At 35.0% G+C, this 21,122-nt stretch overlaps 2 protein-coding genes across 3 annotated transcripts in view; one reads left to right on the top strand and one right to left on the bottom strand.

Moving 5' to 3' along the window:
* LOC104369327 (centromere protein P) overlaps nucleotides 1–21,122 on the bottom strand; it is a 149,635-nt gene that overhangs the window by 111,281 nt on the left and 17,232 nt on the right. The window lies entirely within an intron of this gene.
* OGN (osteoglycin) lies at nucleotides 8,314–20,551 on the top strand. Its single transcript, XM_009976819.3, has 7 exons — nucleotides 8,314–8,501; nucleotides 9,143–9,395; nucleotides 13,691–13,778; nucleotides 15,684–15,842; nucleotides 16,463–16,665; nucleotides 17,226–17,321; nucleotides 17,816–20,551. The coding sequence occupies exons 2-7, from the start codon at nucleotides 9,228–9,230 to the stop codon at nucleotides 17,984–17,986; spliced, it is 885 nt and encodes a 294-aa protein (XP_009975121.2). The 5' UTR covers nucleotides 8,314–8,501; nucleotides 9,143–9,227; the 3' UTR covers nucleotides 17,987–20,551.

Raw genomic sequence — 21,122 nt, 5'->3', positions numbered from 1 at the left:
ACTTAAGAGCTGTCTTATTAAACTCATCCAGATGAAACATGAGAACTCTATTACAAGCAGAACCCTCATAACTCACTTTTCATTCAATTAATGTTATTGTTTCTCATCTGTGGCAAATACAATGCTGTTCTTTAGAAAAAGATTTTAGGGTGGCCAAAGAACTAAATACTTGATAGTCTTATGTCTGTATTAGAGAAATGAGAAGTAGAGAAATAATGGATATCTAGATAATTTGCTCTTGTAAGACTGGGCACGGCTTCATAAAAGCCATGATGTTTTTACCTTAGAATTCTCTTAGATTTCTCTGAAGGAATCATGGAGGGTGTGGAAAAGGGAGATACTGGTCCAAACAGCCTACAAAAATTTCTGAGAAGTTTTTAAGGAAACTAAACTGTCACAGATTAAGAGGTGACAGCACATACAAAAAAAATCAAATAAAATATAAGAAACAGCATAAGAATAAATGGTCAGTTCTTGCTGTGGTGGGAGCCCACTGGTGTGAGTTTTACAAAGAGCCTATGCCGGAATTTATTCAATTTAATATACTTGCAAAAGATAGATAAATTGGGCTGAGAAGCAAGATGACAACAAAGATTGTTAAGCATCAATGAAGAATGACTGCATAAAGACCTCAGGATGCTAAAATAGCCAGTGAAATTCAACATTATTAAATGAAAAATCATATCCATGAAAAAGATGATATTAGCTTCTCATAAAAACTAACGAACCATGACCTCACCACCTCCACTCAGGAGCAAGACTAAGAAGTAATAATAGGTGGGTTCAGTGAAATCACTGGCCTAGGACCCAGTAGCTGTGAAAAAGAAACTCAAATGTAGAGAGTAACTACAAAGAAAGAGAAAACAATAGACATCATGATGCTGCTACAAATCCATGGCTCATCCAGGCTATTAAACACATCGCTGATTTCTGAGCCCTTCATGTAGCTGGCATACTTACATATGGCACTCTTAGAAAAGGATCAGAGAGAGGTAATAAGGTCACCAAAGGTAAGGAATGGCTTCTATTTAATCAACACTGAGTAGGCTGGAACTCACCAGTTCAGAAATGAGATGGCTAAGGGGAGATATAGGAGATACCCACAGAATTATGAGTTGCATAGTCATCATGGGTCTGGGGATCACCTGCTCCAGTACAAGTGTAAGCAGCCGTCAAATGAAGCCAGTATGTACCAAGTACAAACCAGACAAACAAAAGTTTGTAGGCAATATGTAGTCAGCCCATGAAACTGCATGTCCGAGAACACAGTGGACGCAGCATCAATTTTATACATGGTTTCAAGGAAAGACTGGATAAGTTATTGTATTTCTTGGAAGAGATCCATTTTAGGTTGTTAAACAGACAAAGTACAGTAGGTACAGAAGTGCTGAGCTGAAAATAGCTGGAGAATGGAAGAATATATGGAGACAGGATGAGACAAGAATCATACATGCTTGTCTTCTCAAAGCATCTGCTTTATGACCATTACAGGATATTGTACACTAACCTTTATTTTGAATTCCACACCCAGCTCTATGGTCTCACTATCCTGGACTACGGTAACATGTTGCTATTACTCTTCAGTATTAGTAAGCGCTTATTGCCTTGAAAGAGTTGAATTTTAAACTTTTTTTTAAGCACTACCAAATATGGTTATATGCCAAGGCATATTCTAGCTCATTGAATTTGGGAACAGCACATCTGCAATGCTCCACATTGCAGAGTTCTGTAGCAGACAGACATCCATATTGATTCAGGTACACAAAGCAGCCTAGCCATGTAAGTGCGGAGCTCTTTATAAACCAAATTATACCACTACATAACCACATAGATTTTGGTATCAGGACATACTTGCTAAATGTTTGCTCTGGTATTTATTTTCAGAATATTATATAGTCTTTTTAAGAAGGAAATAGATTCATAAACTAAAACTAAACATGCAATAAAATGCTACTTATTTTATCAGCAATAGCAAAACCTAACAAATACCAAACAGCTTCATTAGTTTACAGCATTCAGTAAATACAGAAACAAACCTGATCTGGTTTACAACAGTGCGTCTGCATTAGCAATTAAGATGTAGTACTAGGGTGGATCAGTAGAGCAAAATACCTTTGATGAGGCCAGGAGATCCACACTCTGATTTTTGAGGGAGAGGAGCTTTACTTCACACTAGCCCTAGCCAAAATTAAAATCCATTGGCATCTGCAGCACATCAGATGCACCCCTAAGTACATACATCTTCTAGTGTGTTACACCCAAATAGAATAGTCCACATACTCCAGAGAGCTCTGGGATGTGAACCAAGGTACAGTAAACCGGGGTTATCGGGAGATTTGTTTCGAAAATGCACTCCTGATCCCAATTAAAACACTAACAGAATCATGACCAGAAACACAGCAATTGAGAAAAATAGAATCTCAGTTCTATTCTGAAAAAGCATGTTTTCCAAGTCTTATCTGTATAAAGAAGGATGGAACCTTCTTAAATATTATCAGCACTATCCACAGTGCACAATAATTAGCAAGGTTGTATTAGTGCACCATAGAACATTTTGATACCTCTGTAAACCTATAGGGGAAAAGCCTCTCAGATTTCACGAAAACATTCAGTTACGACTAAGCTACAATCCACAAAATTAAAGCTCTCAAAACTACAACAAAACTGACAAACACATTTTCTTCACAAAGTCTATACACCAAGACTTTTTTGCAAAAATCAAAATAATGAAAGAGAAGTAACAGTAGTCCAATCCAGCTGTCTACATTTCTTCCCTTATTCTCAAAACAATGGGAACATTTTTTGTCTTTTTTCCATTTTCTGTTGTTGATGGTATTTAATACTTATAAGGCTTACTTTTTGAGATATTTACTTCAGTATCCTGATAATGAAAGTTACATGGATTAGGGAAAAACCTCCTTTATAGAAAACAGATGGTTGACATTTCAAGTTTTCTGACTTCTTTGCACATGCTCACATTCCACTGTTACAATATGAATCAATTTCCTTCTTCGTTTCCTAACTTGATCACTGCAAGCAATAAACATAGGAATTTCCTACCTGAAAAACACTGAAATAGAATATGCTATTTTTTTAAACAAAAAACGTATATACCAGAAGAGATTTTGTGATTATTTTTCAGTATTACTGCAAGAATATGAACCTTTTACCTATAAACCAATTTGTGTATACACTATTGGAAGTTATGGAACTCCAGAGATATACATATTTATCATATAATGTTTTAAACTCTTTTGCCCAAAATCTACATTTCTAACAACCCAATTTATTTAAAAGGAAAATAAATACCTTAACTTCTTAATTCATTGAATAAATTCATCATCTACAGAGGAAAAAAAATAAAATCAACCTTTTCTTATTATAAAGCACAACACAAGGAAAAAATAGATCAATATGAAGATTAGCCATCAACACAGAGAGTAAATTAGATGCTATATTTAACATAAGGAACATCAGGTTAATGAGTCTTGGAGCCCTGACTCCAGTGTTCCTGTAGACACAGTAATGGCTCTCAACAAGTGACGATATTGTTATGAAGTAGTAATGTCAATTCAGGAAGGAATTCTCAGAAATTTTAATAAATTGAAGTAGGTTGGCTTTTGATTCAGGGTATAACTGATGATATATAGGCAAAGCGCAAGAGCACATATGTTCAACAGAGAGGTCTGGGTAAAGAGCAGACTGTACTATTACTCTAGCTACCATTTGTATTTGTTTATCTGTTTACTACCGTGTATGATTTTTAAAATGTGCTTTATTCATTTATAACACAGTAACTGATATGAGTCTGTTTCTTATCCAGAAATGCAAGGAATAAAGGTAATGCCTTCAGCTTTAAAAAATTCTGATTATAAATCAGAAACATATGGAAGGATGTTCATACCATCACTAGGTCATTTTTCAGCTGTCTCTATTTTGTAGCTGGTGGCCCTAATCGTGACCTAAACTTAATCTAATTCACTAAGCCTTCGAAATAGCTGCAACTTTTCATAACAATACTGGAGGTGTTTACACATAACTATTTCATCTCTGGTGCTTTTTTTGGTCATTCTGAATCTTTAGGAACATTCCAAGTTTTCTCTGTAAGACATGATGACCATTTATTTTACATTTAATACCAGCTCTGACCCCTCCTTCATCCCTCAAAGATGCTGAATTGGAATATACTTTGCTTAATATTACACAACAACTTTTCCATAATATTACCTTCAGTTCAACTTCTGTGCACTGATCAAGAACAAACCAGGAGACTGCTTCCTCCCTTTTGGGTACTCTGGCTTTTTGTTCCCAGAATGAATGCAGACCCACTATAAGCACAGACATTAAACTGCCTTCAAACTATTTTTACACCACTGTATCACAATCTCAACAAAAAGCAGAGGGGGATGTAGGAGTCACAGAGAAGTTCCATAGCACATACAGTCAAAACACGCAGCTGTACTATCAAAGAGAAAAATAATTTTAGAAGGTTAACTTAATCAGGCCTCACAAACAATTGAGCAGAAAAGGCCTGAATTTTAGAAGAAGTAGATGATGTAGAAAACAATCCAGAATACTTAAGATATTTATTTTAGTTTAAAAATGAAGAAAAAGACAAACACTGAGTTCAGTTTTAACATCACTTCATGACTTTGTTCTCTTTAACAGTAAAACCATTTCACTGCTTGCAGTTTATTTTGTACATGTTATCAGGCTGGTTCAACTCTAAAACTTTTTCGATTATAATTATTTCAATGCAGAGCAGCTGGTCAACACTGCTAAGTGTTTAATCACACTTCATACAAAAGATAGGGTGAGGAACACTGAACACGTTACCTTCCACATGGAGTTAAAAAAAAAAAAAAAAAATAAATCACATCTAAGAGAAAATTCAGAATTGTGTCTAGGTGTATAAATGCCCAGAAGTCTTTAAAGGCTTTCCTCATTTGTCCCCATTTCGCTCTGTCACAGACCTATTTCTACTCAAGACAAAACACTAACTTTTGAACATCCTGTATAAGTGACTTCCAATGTTTATCAGGTATAAGCAAGCTAAGCAATAATCCATACTTTTTTCTTCCAAGAACACTTAAAAACAATAAAACCCAGAAACTACAAAACTTGCCAATATTGTCCTTTAGAGACTATGACACAAGATGAAAGCCAAGGTCTTTAAGCAGCTGCAAAAATACACTTTCTTTGCCTAAATATAGAACAAACCTGCATGCTTAAAAATTGAAAAAAATTTCAGATTTGGTTTATTCCATAAGGAGTATCTTGACAGCAACCTTACAGCACTTTCCCTAGTGCTGCCTCACAGCCCTATTAACGCAGGCACCCCAGAGATAAGGCCCTTTTTAAATTTACTTACTTTCCCTCATTTTAGTTCTTCGTCCTAGTGTTCTGCCTCCCATCACACAATCACAAGTCTTTATATAGGCAGTGCCAGTGCTTCCACAACATTCCTACAGGCACCTTGGAAAAGCAATTTCCAATCAAATTTAGAGAGGGTAATCTATCCCCCTGTAGTAATCTGGCTCTTTTTAGGTCAACCCGTTCTTCAGTGCCTTGCAGGGCTTTACCAGGGACAAGACCCAAGTGCCTCACACTGAGAATTATCAGCAACCAGCCCTCAGTTCCATTTGAAAACTCACTACAACATTTCAAAGCAATGTGAAAGTAAAAAGACACCTAACATGCTAGCACCTCTGACAACTGCTTTCTGCTGAAAGCCACGGAAAATAGAGAATTGCCCCCTCATTTAAATTGGCAACAAACAAGGAATAAGAACTGCTCATGGCAGCTTTTGCAGTATGCACCTGCATGATTAGTTTTTAAGGAAAACTTTGGTTTCTTTTTTGATCTGCCTTCTGAAGTGTTAGTAGAAAGATGAGAACAGAAATTAAGCTCTGAGCAGGGCAGAATACATGAGGCCACTTCAAGCAGAAGATAAACAGACTGAGCTGGACATCAGCCAGTTCAAATGAACCACATTTTTCATTTCAAACTATTTGGAGATTGTGGTTATTTCAAGTAATTTTGAGCAAGAATAAAGCAGCACGCTTGCTGAAAGAAGCAATACTATCCCTTCCCTGTTGGCAGCCACTTGTACCATCCCCTTCCTTGTGCTATGAGCATCTGTTACATGTTTAGATAAAAGCAATTTTGGTCTGAAATTATTTGTTGATACTTTTTCTTCTTCCTGACACGAAGGATGACAAGCAGACTAAATACAGGACAGGACTACTACTTTATTTGGCACTGACAGTTTAAAGTGACAGTAAAACTATACTGTAAGGTAAATCTTGATGACATCATGCCAAAGTAATTACTTAACATATCCCCCTCCATATGTATGCGTAAGTAGGTATTCATGAGTTTCTTGTAAGTGCTTGGATAGCAAGTGAGTACACACATTACACAATGTTTTTGTGGTAAGCATACCACTGAAATCTTATAACCCTGATGAATGCAGACTTTTGACAATGTTTTCTGCAGAAGCTATTACTAAAGTCTTCTAACATTACAGAGCCTCTTTCCCTCTTGCAGATCAAAGCAAGTAAAAGCTTTCTTGCATGAATAATTCCTAAATTTTCAAGGCCTCATTTATCTAGTAATTTTCCCTCAGTTTTAAAATTTGTTATATATAAGGAAAAAACTAAGCTATTCCCAAGACATTCTATGCACATAGTTGTGAAATCTAGGATTTCAGTACTTACAAAATAAATTCTCATAAGAATATAACAAGTATATTTTATATCATACTTTCTGATTCAATATTTAATACTTTTCCCTTAGAACATTTATTCTTTGATTACATTCAGGCATTGGAGAAACTTGCCCCAGAGCCAGATAAAATCTTCACCTGGACATCAGGGGGAAGGCAGCTGCAAAGAGGTAAGTACAAAGCAGAGCTGTTGGCATTACTTCTGAAACATGCACGAAGTCAGGAGGGGTTGTAAGATGGTATGGATGCTGCAACATTTTTGTCACTTCCTCAGCAAATCCACCCACCACACAGTACTTCCAACTGAAAGTTCCTGTGTACTGCAGCAGTAAACACCATAACAACCTAGCCACTCCAAAACTTTTGTTGTTCTTATTGTTCCAGCAGAACAGCAACCAATGTGATTCAGAGTCCAATTTCCATTATTATTGAGCCTTTTCCCTTTACATTTCAGATATATGTTTACAGCAAAACCATTATCCTAGAGCCAGCTCCAAGCCTAAACTATGATACTGTTTAATTTGCATATGAGCTAAAGTAAAAACAGTTTTATAAAATCCTAATGAGTTCAGAAAGTCGTAACTGATTATAAACTGGAAAAAGAGTTTAGAGAACAAATGGCTGTAGCCACTTTCCAATTTGCAGATTTACTACAGACATCTGGTTTCTAAACAAGGCAGCACTTACAAAAAACTTAACCAAGTAGGTCCACTGTTTATCCCCAACGTTACTCTAGTTAACAGTGCTATCTTGAAAATAAAAAGTATGAAAATGGAAGAGAGAAATGTAAATCTGAATATATTCTCTATAGATTTTATTGCTACATACTTTATAAAGACTCAAAAAAGCTACTTTGTAAACTTTCTAGTTGGTCATCTGGCTCCCATTTGTACTGACTGCCAAAAATACGTAATAAGGAAAAGGATGGGGGAGGAAGAAACGCATTAGAAATCCAGAAAACTGCTGCTTGTAGTTCAGATGAAAATTCTACACCTGGGCAGTGTTTACCAAGTTATCTATCGAACTGACACAGAATTGTACTCAAAACAAGTATGTATTGTGAAACCAATTTTTCAATAAATTGGCTAACAAGTCATTCAATGAACTATTTCGACATGAATTGTTTGAAAACCTCAACATGCAGACTATTCTAAAAAGCATTTTTTGCTTCCAGAACTTCTCAGACTGAAAAGTTTCCATTCCATACTTAGGTGAAACTTCTCTAAATATATACAACTTGTAACGAAACATTTTATTACTCATAAAATGTGACTAGTATGGTATACGTATGTTTTGGCTCTACAAGTGTGTCAGTCAGAAAGCAGCTGCTCTGTCTCTTAGCTAAACCATTAAACAAAATGGGTAACACATGCCTTGTTATTGAACTCCACTTTGCACAATTAATACTTGATTTATAGAAAAAGCCTTAGCAATTATGAAGAGTAAATCACCACAAAGCAGAAGGCTACCATTTTAACAAGTAATATCAAAAGCAGGATGAGCTAGACAGACAACATTTACAAATGTTATTCAAAGTACAACCCCCCTGTCTCCAGGATATTACCTCTTACCCTAGGGAAAGAATGCTGGCAAAGCATTTTTTTACCCCATGGAAAGCACTTTTAAGACTGTCAAACTTGGAGAGAGTATTCATTTCAGCAATTTGGATGTAATTCACAACTTTACTCTTTTATCAATCTACTTTAGGTTAACCTATAGATAAGGATATCTGGTTTTATGACAATCAGAGAAGAATTTTGAATCTGCTAAAACGGTAGGTGGATTTTTTTCCTAAAAGTCTATTAACCTAAAGCTTAAATAAAACACTTCATTACAGGAAATGGGAAAAAAAATGCTACATAAAGTTTTATTCTAAAAAGTTTTACGTGTATTTAAAATGTTTTACAGATTATGTTTGTAGCCTCCTCCCCCTGCCTGAAAAGTATACAACCTGTAAAATATTCATTGGGTGTTAAATTATTTTCTCTTGTTTACTTCCAAATGTAGAGACAAGGACAATGAGAGATTATTGTTATAGAGCATTTAAATTTGAAAATAATTATTTTGACAGCCAAAAGAAATGCATTTGAGCCTCTGTCATTTTAATTAGTTCAGCTATATATATGTCAAATGTTTCATAAAATGCTTTACAAAATCCTCTTGCTATTAACAAAAATAACACACTGGGAAACAAGCAAATGCAATTAAGATATTATTTCCCTTATTAGTTGGAAAATGTTGTTTATTATTTCCCAGTTTCTTTTCATGTTAAGAACAGTTCTTAAAATAGTAGAGTCTAATTAAAGGATATCAAGAGTTAAAAGTTGTTCCATGTTCCTTATGCGTTAGAAACCCCTGCCAACTAGTCCTCTAGGCTTTAAATATTGTTTTGACGGATTGCATTTTCATTTCCAGTCACAAAGAAAGTATTCTCCATAGTCAACGCATGAGCAGATCTTCACCAGCTCAGTGAAAGCCAGATACATTGTTCCGTGCAACAATGAAGACTTTGCAGACTACTTTTTTTTGGTTTGTGTTTGTACCGTTGGTAAATACAGCACCACCTATACAGCAAGATTCACTCCAGTTTTATGAGTATGATACAGATGATATCATGGGAAGCCTGATCCAACAGGATTATGAAATGCAATCCAAGGACATAAGAAAGGTATTTTATTTATATTATCAGTTTAATATTTTTAACTCTTAAGTGTTATATGAACAAGGTGTTACATGCATGTATGCAAGTTTTATGAAAAAGTCTTATAATAATAGCAAAACATACAATGGTTTCAGACATAGGGAAAGCCACTCAAATTAAAACCACAAAAATACTACTCTTGCTACAGTTACTGTTGTAAGAGTTTCAAGAATGGGATATACTAGTATACTAGCTTAACAGTGTGTAATTTATTAACATAGTAAGTTTGTTTAAAAACAAGGACAGTGATTTTATTTAGGTGTGTGAGGGGGTTATATTTCAAGAGTAATACTTGAAACAGGATTTTTATCGGACAAAACCTGTCAGCATAAATTACAGCTTCTCTTTCGACTAACCAAAATAGCAAGTTTTTTGCCTTGATTTTTCAGGGGTGGGTTGGTTGGGTTTTTTGCAACTCAACAATTTAGCAGTCCTGAACTACTATGGAACATCCAGTCCTGTGGTAATCACCTACATTATTAACACTTTGAGAGTCTTAAAGGTAGCAATACAGCTTGTACCACATGGCACTCACCAGCACCCCCAAACGGTCAATTATGAACTTTTTTGCTCTGTGCTCCACATATATGTCTGTTCATTTAAACACCGAAGCAGAAGACACAAAGATAGGGGAGAGTTAAACAAAGTGAAACAGGCTCAGCTGACAGGAACAGTTAAAAACCTCATCCCTCTGTTCAGACTGCCGCTGACAGGACCTAAATGATACACATTAGGAGACCGAGATACAACATTGATCATGAAGAAAAACTAACAATGATTGCCCCAAGACTAGTTGCCAAGAGAAATACTATGTATCCAAACAAAGCAGTGACAACAGTGTATTAGTAAATTCAAGGAAGCTTTCTTTAATATTAACTGTACTTGTAACAATAACTTTGTCTTATAAACAAGAAAAACAGACAAGGCAAAAGATAATTAGTATAAGTAAAAACTTGCAACACATAAGTAGAAAAATCACTTCTGTATACCTTTTTAATATTTTCCCAATTCTACTTAAATTATAGCTTTCCACTGTTAGACTAAAACCAGCAGCTACACCTTTATATTAAAAAAATCTATGGTATTTTAAAATCTAATGTCTGCCACAGTGATGAAGTAACATGTTTTCATAAACCTATGAAAAAGAGACCATTTAAATGACTAACAGGTGGCTATCCACTCACAAGTGCTTACAAAAATACTAAAAAGGTTAACAGTAACTAGTTAGGTACAGCACCAGATGACATTCATTACTAATACTGTTCTAATAAGAATATGCTATTATTTCAGTAAAAAACAATAAGGAGTATACCTACAATGAAATGGTGTCAACAGATGTGCCACAGACTAATCAAAGTCCATACAGGCAGCTCTATAAACTAGAGGTCTTCTGAAGGCCAACAGTTCTGCTTAGGATAATTCTAGGAATGCAGTCAGTCATTATTTCCATCAGGTCAGTTCTCCAATTACATGTTTTCATTACAAAATAACAAATTAGTTCCTTATGTGCAACAAATACATCTACACAAGTTCCAGTGTTCCCAATTGAAACCATGGGATGCACAAAGAAATCCTCTATTCATTTATTGCACAAATTCTAGCTCCCAGAATATTTCAAGTTTTAACTGTAACCGAGATACATGCCAAAAAGTTCGACAAAGATGCCCAGTTAGAAATCTATCTTGCATGACAAATTTAACTCCTTACTGTGTGCTTGAACACAGTTAGAAAAAAGATTTTTAGTGAAAACATCAGAAGAAATCTATTTGTGCAAGTGATCAACAAAATGAACTTTAGACTATTACTAAGGAAAAAGGTCAGCCAAGCAAAATTTATTACAGTGATTATTATTTGAAACCACAGCCACCCTAGCCTTGAATAAAATATTAGAATTTTTAAAAGATGAAATCTTAATAATCTTAATTTCCACAACAGAACAGAACCATCCCATTAAACACCATCTCATACCTGGACTAATTAAATCCATTTATATAAACTACCAGCTAGACCTTTTTGTGCTATAAAGATGAATCAATTACTTTGCAGAAGTTTTAAGATGGTTGAAGCATTTAGATGTAAAATGTAAATGTGGTTTTGGATGGGTAACTCGTGTCTGTGGAGTAAAGTGCAAGATGCAGGTGGAATTTAAGTAGGGCAATATTCCTTCCATGCATTCCCTACATATGCAAGTAATGAACTTTCTGTGGCTATAATCCAAACAATCTTCTGCACTGATACAGCTAGGTATTTTTATAGCTGACAAGAAAATACTACTGGGTTTTTTGTTTGCTTCTGGGGGGGAGGCAGCAGTGTGTAGGAATTTGTTGTTTAATTTTGGGGATTTAACAGTGTTCTGCAAATAATCAGTTTTATTTTTTGTTGACATTTCCCACTGCAGTAATTAGTTGTACATTGTATGCTGCACTGAACTCACATGCACACTCTTTCACAGATCACACCTCAAGAAGAACACTGCACTAGAAACCTACACCTAGTACAGATATGCTATGTCAGCAAACATGTTTTTCATAGAAGCATATTAAAAATGTCCCTTATGAGCCAAACAACCTACCACAATACAAGTGCAGTTGTTCTGTTCTAAGTCCACATACACAGAAGTCCTACTGGCATGGACACCTCAAGTCAAGGACCATGTCTTCACACGCCTAATCAACATATCTATTCAAGCTAAACATTCTCGCAGAAACATTCTGTAAGACTTGCTGCTTGTCTAACTGTTCAGCTCACACCCCCCCCAGCTTCTCTACACCCAAGACTGCAAAAGCTGTTACCCTACACAGAAGTTCCATGCTACAACTGCTGAGCTGTTGCCAGCATTTTAACTTGGGTATTAAAGTTTTACTAGAGCAAAACAACCTATCCCAAACAGGAGGCAAAAAAGAGCCACAGCCTGGATAGGCAGATGCGGGGAAGAGCCAAGGGATGATTCACAGGCTAAAACAGGGTCAAAATGACAGAGGCTGGCCAAGATATTTGTTTCTCAGGCTTTATGTCAAGCTTGAGGGTTTTATATTCATAATACAAAAACTCCCACAGTAAAGTACACGCAAGCAACCAAATACTAAATATAACAAAGTTAATATTACAGTACCTTGACTGATAGTGTTACTTTCACATTGCTCTTCCAGATGAACAATCTGTGCACTACATGTCTGAATGGGAGGGGGCAAGATTTTAATAAAAGAAAAAAAAAAAAAAAGAAAAAAAAAAATCGGTTCACTTGGGAGCACTTGCAGTGCCTAAGAAGTTCTCTTCAACAGGGGGGACCATACTCCTGCCAGGGCCTGATCCTTAAGCACATTTAAAGAAAAACATTTTCCACACCAGATAATGTACTTTTCTCCATGTGTTCTCAATAGCCACGCAGACCAAAAAGCTTATTGCATCACTCTGTCCTACAAATATTCCCCATCAAAAAAGACAATGAATGATGCTAGCCAGGAACAATTGCCACAGTCAACCTAAAAACACCCTTAATACATGCAAATTATAGTATAACCCACTGTATGTATACCATAATTATAAAAATAGTATGTAATTCTCTAAAATTCCTACAATGTTCAATGAAAACCTGACTACCATTCCCTGCATCACAAAAGGCCCTTTCTATCAATAGCCTGGGTCCTAAAACAGTCTGAAGCACAGTTAATGGAAATTAATTGCTGAATTTCAGCCAATACCTGAAAGAAACATATTTCTGAGCTAAGTTGTCCTGCAATTGAAAAGATGCACTGACTATCTCAACAGCAAATTCTGATTAACTTTAAATGCAAGGAAATGTTATTTTACTGAGATTATTTGGGTAAAACAAAAAATACAACTTACATTTACAAGAATTCTATCAGATCTTGTATGATGTGTGAAATTTTCTGTCTTCAGAACTCCAGGTTTTCATAGGCACCCATCACTTACATATTCCTTCCCCACTACATACTCTATATTTTCTCTCTATTTTTATTTTGTATCTACTGTTCTTTCCTAAAGAACTTTACTTTTCTAAAGAACACTAGCAGCACCACCTTCACTGCTTGCCTGTCAAAGTGAATAGCTGATGTACAAAAGGGATAATACATACTCTTACATGCTGGATGACTAATGTGATTTTAAAATTTAAATGCCATAAGGAAGTATGTCATAGGAAGTTCATTTTTGAAAGACATGCTATTTCAGATTGTTACAATACTCTGTGGTTTTTTTGTTTGCTGTTTGTTATTTAACATAACATTTGTTCTCACATAAAGGATGGAACAAATGTTTCTCTTGACATTTCCCTAAGACTGCAAGGGGATGACAGCGAACGCAATGATGCACCACCAACAAAGGATACAAGTAAGTTAACTGATATGAATACTTTAATGTTTATAGTCTCCAAAAGAACGTATTTTAATATGCAAATTTGATATACAGACTATGACAAGGGATATAGAGTTAATATTTTCATTTATTAATATCTTTCATATTTCCTGTGGAAAGTCTCCTAACTTCTGATGGAGCAGGGTGAAAAATTTTAAAGGATCCTCAGGTAAACTCCAAATACGCAAATCACATCTAAGAACATCTACAGATTTACCCAGTCATATCTGCTGTAGAGATGTACCCAAGTTAAATAAGTTAAACAAGGAAACCGAGAAAAACAAAACACACATGTCAATAAGTTCCATCATTTCACCAAGTAATGATGAAACATGATGTGCTTAAATTAAATAGATTTTTTTTCAAAGAACTGGTTATTTTCACAGTTTACATCTGATAATCAGGGAGGTCAATGGTTAAAGTACATCAGGAATATTCTTCACAGGCCTAAGTTTCCTACAGGCTCTGAGGTATATTGTCCAGACTTCTGATGAGCCACAGTGATTTCTAAGTTTGAAAGGAACAAAATGTTTGTCTGCTGAACAGAGCATTGAAAAAAATACACACATTTCGGGTGTATCTGATCTAAACTTCCAAAAATAACTGATGATTCAGCAAGACCACTGGAGCATCAGTCACCACAAAATTTTTCATCTAGGTTAGTTATTGCCAAATAGCATCTGTCAACAAGCCCCCATCAAAAGCAGAACAAATCTGTAAGAACACCAGAGCCTCTACTCACAGACAAGCATAAAAACTGTTGCTTTTGAAACACCGACATTGTTTCACAATCATTTTCCATTTGCTACTTTAACATATGACAAACAAGATACTAAATCAAAAGGCAAATGGGGCACAACTCTAAAGTCTAACAAATGGTAATATTTGTAAAGCTAAAGCTGAAAATCTCAGTTCCATTCTATGCAGTACCTCTGTAAGAAGAGAAGAGTTAGGCTATTACACATACTGAGTTGCCTTCCCACTATTAACTGGTTACTTCCGTAACTCTTCACTGGTGTCAGAAGATCCTATTTTACCACACAGCGATAATGGACTACCCAGCAGTATGACACTGCTCTCTACTACAGACAGACCAATTTGGAAGCTAACCAAAAATCTCACAATACAGAAAACAGAGTAGAACAGATAGCAATGGTGATGACACTGGACTGTAAAACCATGTGTATTTTAATATTGCTGTCATCCAGGATTAATGCAAAGCAGAAATGTCTGATTACTAATGTCTATGAGGAACAGGAGAAGCCATCAATGGGCTTAAACTGCATTAGAAAAGATACAGTTTCTCTCACTACTTAAAATAACAGCTATAAAAAAATTCAGTGAAAAACTGGAACGGATTGCCTAAAGTACTTACATAAACATCATTGCTGGAGTTTTTATAAAAAAGATTAGACAAAATAGCATCTAGGAGTAACACAGAATATACATGACCCTGACAGAAATGCTCCAACACAATATGCTCACTGCCAGATGTTTCTCCTGCATGGATTTCTCCTTTCAAAAGAATGGTTCTAAAGATGACATTTAACATGGCCACAGAGTTACAGTCATCATATTCGCAATACTCTAAGCCAATTCAAGAATGAAACTGAAGTAAGATCGATAAATAGCATTTCAAGACATGCTTTGATAAGAACATAATATACACAGGGAAATTATGCATAATAAAAAATACAAAACTCCAAGAAGTTCAGAATATTAAATCTTTTCTGAACTTGATATCAATAGAATTTGTAGAAAAAAAAGAAATTCTATTTATGGGAAATTTTAGAAGATACTAAAGAAAATTCTATTTTGAATATTCAAGCTGAAGTTAGATGAATAACTTTTAACTGTCTGCTCAAAATAATTTGCTTTCAGATTTACCTACTTGTCTGCTCTGTGTGTGTTTAAGCGGATCAGTGTACTGTGAGGAAATAGACATTGAAGCCGTACCCCCACTGCCGAAGGAAACAGCGTACCTTTATGCACGATTTAACAAAATAAAAAGGATAGCAGTCTCAGATTTTGCTGACATTAGTAAGTAACGTTCAAATTTTATTTTCTGTTTACCTGATAGCATATTTTAAGTTGTTGTCCCTCAATAGACTGCCCAGATTACCAAAATAAGGTACATTTTATACTTTGCTAGATTTCTTTATGTATGTTACTTAATTCAATACTTGTATTAGAACAGGAACTATGAAAGCAATATGGAAACCCATTTTGGCTGATGTATCCATCTTAATATTTCCACACAATCACAGAAAAAGAGCAGATCACTAAAAATAAAATTTAACTCTGCATTCCAGCCAGTTTTGAGTGATCAGGTATTATTTGTCCTTCAAATGTTCCGGGGAGATCTCTCCCAGCAATGTCACTCTACAACATGACAAACCCTATGAACGTGTGAAATCATGTTGCCTCTAAGAAAAGGAAGGATCCAGAGTATTTTTCTTCTTATTATTATTTTTTTAATTTAAAACCATGAGGAAATCTAGATGTGGATTTTATTAATATTTTAATAATATTTAGATTTGTAGATCACAATTAGGATGGTTCAGCCAACAGTGTAACATTTAATACACACAACCATACATGTTTCACATGCCATATAATTACAAATACAATACTTAGATTTTCATTTCTTTTGTGTAAAGCTACCTTGAGAAGAATTGATTTTAGTGGAAATAGGATAGAAGAAATAGAAGACGGAGCCTTTTCAAAGCTTCTGTTATTGGAAGAACTTTCTCTTGCTGAAAATCGACTTCTAAAACTTCCTGTTCTACCTCCCAAACTAACAACATTTAATGCAAATCAAAACAGAATCAAGAGCAGAGGAATCAAAGCAAATGCTTTCAAGGTGAGCAAAAGACAAAAATTTAAGTAACCAAAGTAAATAAAACTAGTAACCAGACTATTCATTATACCAGTAAATGAATTTTTCTGTATTTTTGTAATCTAAGAAACAAACTATGATGAAGCTTTCCAGCTTTTGTTTTGCTTTTAAGGCACTTTAGAGTAATAGCCCTTTGTGTACTCACTCTCTCATGTTGTCCAGGTAAACAATTTTTCTATGAAATATCTTAGCTACTTCCTTTCTCTCCTACATGCAAAGAAAAGGCTCAAATACAGTCCTGAGAACCATATAAATACTAATAAACAAAGATATAGATTTACAGTGGTCTCAAGTTATATAACCAATAAGCTGACACTGAAATTTCCAAAACATAGAAGGCCTGTTCTAGGGGTTTCTTGATAAAATAGAATTAAACTTTCACAGCAAAAGAATGTTTCATGATAGATCGCTTTACATGCTTTCTATGGGATCAGGAAAAAATACTGATGTTTTGTAACAGGCACAAGTTATTTAACCTCAAGTAAGAAATACCAGCATTAATAATCTCTCTTTCTTTCTGTTAGAAGCTGACAAATTTGGCCTACCTCTACTTAGGACACAACGCACTGGAATCTGTTCCCCTTAACTTACCAGAAAGTCTGCGTATTCTTCACCTTCAGGTATTTTTGAAGTATTTCCTTAACATTCTAGGATGAAGACCCTCATTAGTTACACACTTCAAACCAAACCCACTGTCTTTTAAAACCATTCACACTGTACTTATGCTGCAGTTGTCTAATGCTCCTCCAAATAAAACTATTTACTTCTAATCTGTATGGCCACAACCATTCAGTGTTCCAAAGTTGTTTGTTAGCAAGATTTTCTCATTAGTTTCTGTATATCAAGGACAGGAAATGGTAAAAATAAGCAATACTCTTTTCTCAACAGCACTTTTCAAACTTCAGTAACAACCTCAAACTGCTTATCAGGTCATTGATTTCTTTGAAGAGACTCGATTTGTACATAACTGTAGTATACACAAATAAATCCCAATGACAACAAAACAGGAGGGTTAAGAGGAATAAATTTAAAGATTGAAAATTCTTCAACATGTATGAGTGTGTGCGCATATATATACACGTGTATTTATTTTAAAAATCTTTTTGTTTTGCAGTACAACAATATTACTACAATCACCGACGACACATTCTGCAAATCCAATAACACACGTTACATCCGCACACGTATGGATGAGATAAGGATGGAAGGCAATCCGATCCTCCTGGCAAAGCATGTTAATGCTTTTTCCTGCTTGAGAACACTGCCTGTAGGAACATACTACTAGCCACTACCTGCATAATTATACATGTCAAAACCTTAACATGGTAACAGAAGATCATTCTTTTTCCCCTGTTTACACGTTTATATCCTCTCCCTTACTAATGCTATTCTCCCTGCATACCCAGAACCTTTTACTATGTTGAAATGTGGTTCTCCTTTGAGATAACCATTTCAAAACAGCCACTTTATTTCAGTAGTTACAATGTCACCCATGCTTTCAGAATCTTTTCTCTTAATGGAAGTGTAAAAATAAATATATGCACACACATATCTCCTCAGCTTTTATTTGACCCCGTGTTCTTTACATGCAGGTAAAATCACACAAGCAGCTGCTTGTTCACATTCTTTCGCAATAGTACTCAGATCAATCACTACATTTTACTTTCAAATAAATGCAAAACATTCTTTGAGCAAGCTACAGAGGAAAAATATATCTAAATTTCAATCTGAAACTTTGTCAGTTGCCCTTCAAAAATGTACTGGATGAAGTTGCATACAAAAGGAAGTTATGTTTAGAAACAGAACTTCTCAAATCTTAACTTCATTAAATCTTCCTTAAAAGCTTGGTTTGTGGAAAATGAGAATAATTCCTATTTAGTCTTAGTGTACCAAGCAACATAGCAAGAGGAACTTGTCAAAGATTTAACAAATCTCCTAGTACTCTGCTTTCAAAATAACCTAAGAGAGTGTGTGTATATATTTTATACATGTATTTTATTTTTTACACAAGGTATTTTCAATTGAAATACATAAATTTTGCTCAGCTGTACACACAGGAGTCATTATTGCAACACCAGCTTCCCATTTTAATAAACAGCCAAAGTACAGCATAGTATGACACTGAGTATCTTCGATATTAACAGACAATGTAAACCAAGCCTTGCTCCTCTCCTTTGAGGAAATGTGAAAATATAATTAACAGGAAAGCTGAATTAATGTTTTTACCTGTAAATAAGTAAGATTTCATCTAAATGTCAGTGCAAAGAAACAGAAGTACTCTTGTACAACTTCCACTCATTAGGGAAAAAAATCAAAGCAGATCGTAAAATTGAGAAGTCGATTCTGTTATTAATCTAAAAATAGCATTAACTTCAAGAAAATTAAACTAGCATAATTTTATTCAACTACTTTAAACCATGAAGCATATTAAAAACACAAAATTATGTGTGCAGGCCTCACCAGTCAGATTACCTAAAACTAGACATAATTGATACAGGACACAATGTTTTTAATTATACAACTATACATTTTTGACATTTCATTTTCCGTTTCTTCCCTCAAATACCTACCGCAGGAATAAACTCTTCAGCTAAATGAATGTCAGAAGTGTGCTAGTTACTATTACCAGATCAACTTTGTATTAATTTTGAAGCTAGTATAGATTCCTAATTTGTAGAAATAGTTGAGTGTCAAATGCATGATGATGTATCACTACATCTAGAATACTGATTGTTACATGATATTTTGTAATAGTTTTGTTTATCTTATTTAGCTAAGCCTCGATTTGTTACTGCTTGTGCTATGGGGAATTAAGTGCACACTTAACTCTGAATGTACTGATGCTCTGCCATTAAGAGTGTTGAGACCTAAGTGACTTTCAGTCACATTTAAGTAACTATGCCAAGCATCAATTGTGGGCTCATCTTTCTGGAAAGAGGATGCAATTATGAAATGCAGGACAAAAATATTTTTGGCCATAACGCATTACCCAAGAAAGACACAGCAATCCCCAATATTTGCCATTTTAAGTTATTTAGTATAACAAGAAAGACATTCCACTGTCTTAATACAACTGAGAGCAAAACCAAGTCTGAAAGTTAGAATAATACTTGGTTTTCATTTTCCCATGTAAAGCATAAAACTTGGATGTTTCCGGGTTTTTAGCAAGAGATGAAAAATAACCCCAAAGCACATAAAAGTATGTGCCAACTTCAAGCCAAATGTATAATAGGAAAAAATAAAAGCCACCAATTCTCTCATCCCTCTTTTAATAAATGCCTGAGATGGAGAAAATGCAACTAGAAGTGTAAGTGTAATAATGTTATGCACACAGTGGTTCCTGATCTTATTCTCATCGCAAACCATTATTACTAAAACTCTTCCCAGTATTAATAGGATCAGTATCACCCAAACTCTACTTGTGAAAAAAATTAAAATGTGCATACATATACATGTAGCATATACACATGTAAACATTCTATGACCTAACCACTACCACATTATTAATTTTGCATTAGTGTTGTATATATTTTTGAAAAAGTACTAAATATCTACAGTTACACTAATTAACACTCTTAAGATTTTGTGAGCAAATCAAAGTAGACAACTGGTACCTTCTGAAAGCCTCATGCAGGCAATAAGTTATCTGATATGTTTTAATTTACGTTCCCCATTCATAGCAAGTTAACTCATCAATACATTAAGTGAGAAGGGCTTCAGTATGCAGGATTTTTTTGCCTTCTATTTGTGTGACCAGTACTAATATCAAGCTGAATGTACACTATTCTATTTTTCCCTATTACTCACTTCTGTTCTGTATTTCCAATAAAACTTGAATATTTTTTTCTTGTTTATCAATATCAGCTTCAACAATCTGCTTAATAGCAATGCCAATATGCTTTAGTTATTCAGCCTCATAGCAGACTAAGAGGGCATCTAGATCAGAAAATTATTTGCAGATGTAAATCCATTTTGTAGACATAATACTTATCGTGGCAATGTAGTAAGACCTGACATACAAGCACTACCTTGTAGATTTTCTCAGTACAATAGAGGAGCAGCAGCAGAGGGTAGTAACTGTATGCTCAACTCTTGATTGTGTGAGGCATGCAAGTTGTAGACTAACCTATTTCACACTAACCACAACTACTAAAGCACAATGTCAGGGAGTATAACATGCAAAGCACAGAATGCTTACAACTGAACATTGCTCTACTCACACCAACCTAAACCTGTCCCTGCCTTCAAGGAAAGCCTGCTTCAGTCAATGGGTATGTTAAATTGCTTTTTTTACTTAATCCAAGTTGCCCATCCCACCATTACTCTTGTTAACTGGGAAAACTCTCACTACAAAACTGCCATTTGTGACAGTCAACTTTTTAGAAATACAGGGCTGTCCAGCTTTGCTTGAACCTTGCAGT

The sequence above is a fragment of the Tyto alba genome, unplaced genomic scaffold (genome assembly GCF_018691265.1).
Source record: "Tyto alba isolate M040663 unplaced genomic scaffold, T.alba_DEE_v4.0 Super-Scaffold_3, whole genome shotgun sequence".
NCBI classification, from domain to species: Eukaryota; Metazoa; Chordata; class Aves; order Strigiformes; family Tytonidae; genus Tyto; species Tyto alba.
Note: the sequence above shows the minus strand (reverse complement) of the source record. Positions and strands in the feature narration are given on the sequence as shown.

Coding starts and splice junctions, on each gene's coding strand:
- OGN (XM_009976819.3), top strand. CDS start 9,228: ATGAAGACTTTGCAGACTACTTTTTTTTGGTTTGTGTTTGTACCGTTG. Junction 13,779..15,683: donor ACCACCAACAAAGGATACAA/GTAAGTTAACTG, acceptor ATTTGCTTTCAG/ATTTACCTACTTGTCTGCTC. Junction 17,322..17,815: donor TGCGTATTCTTCACCTTCAG/GTATTTTTGAAG, acceptor TTTGTTTTGCAG/TACAACAATATTACTACAAT.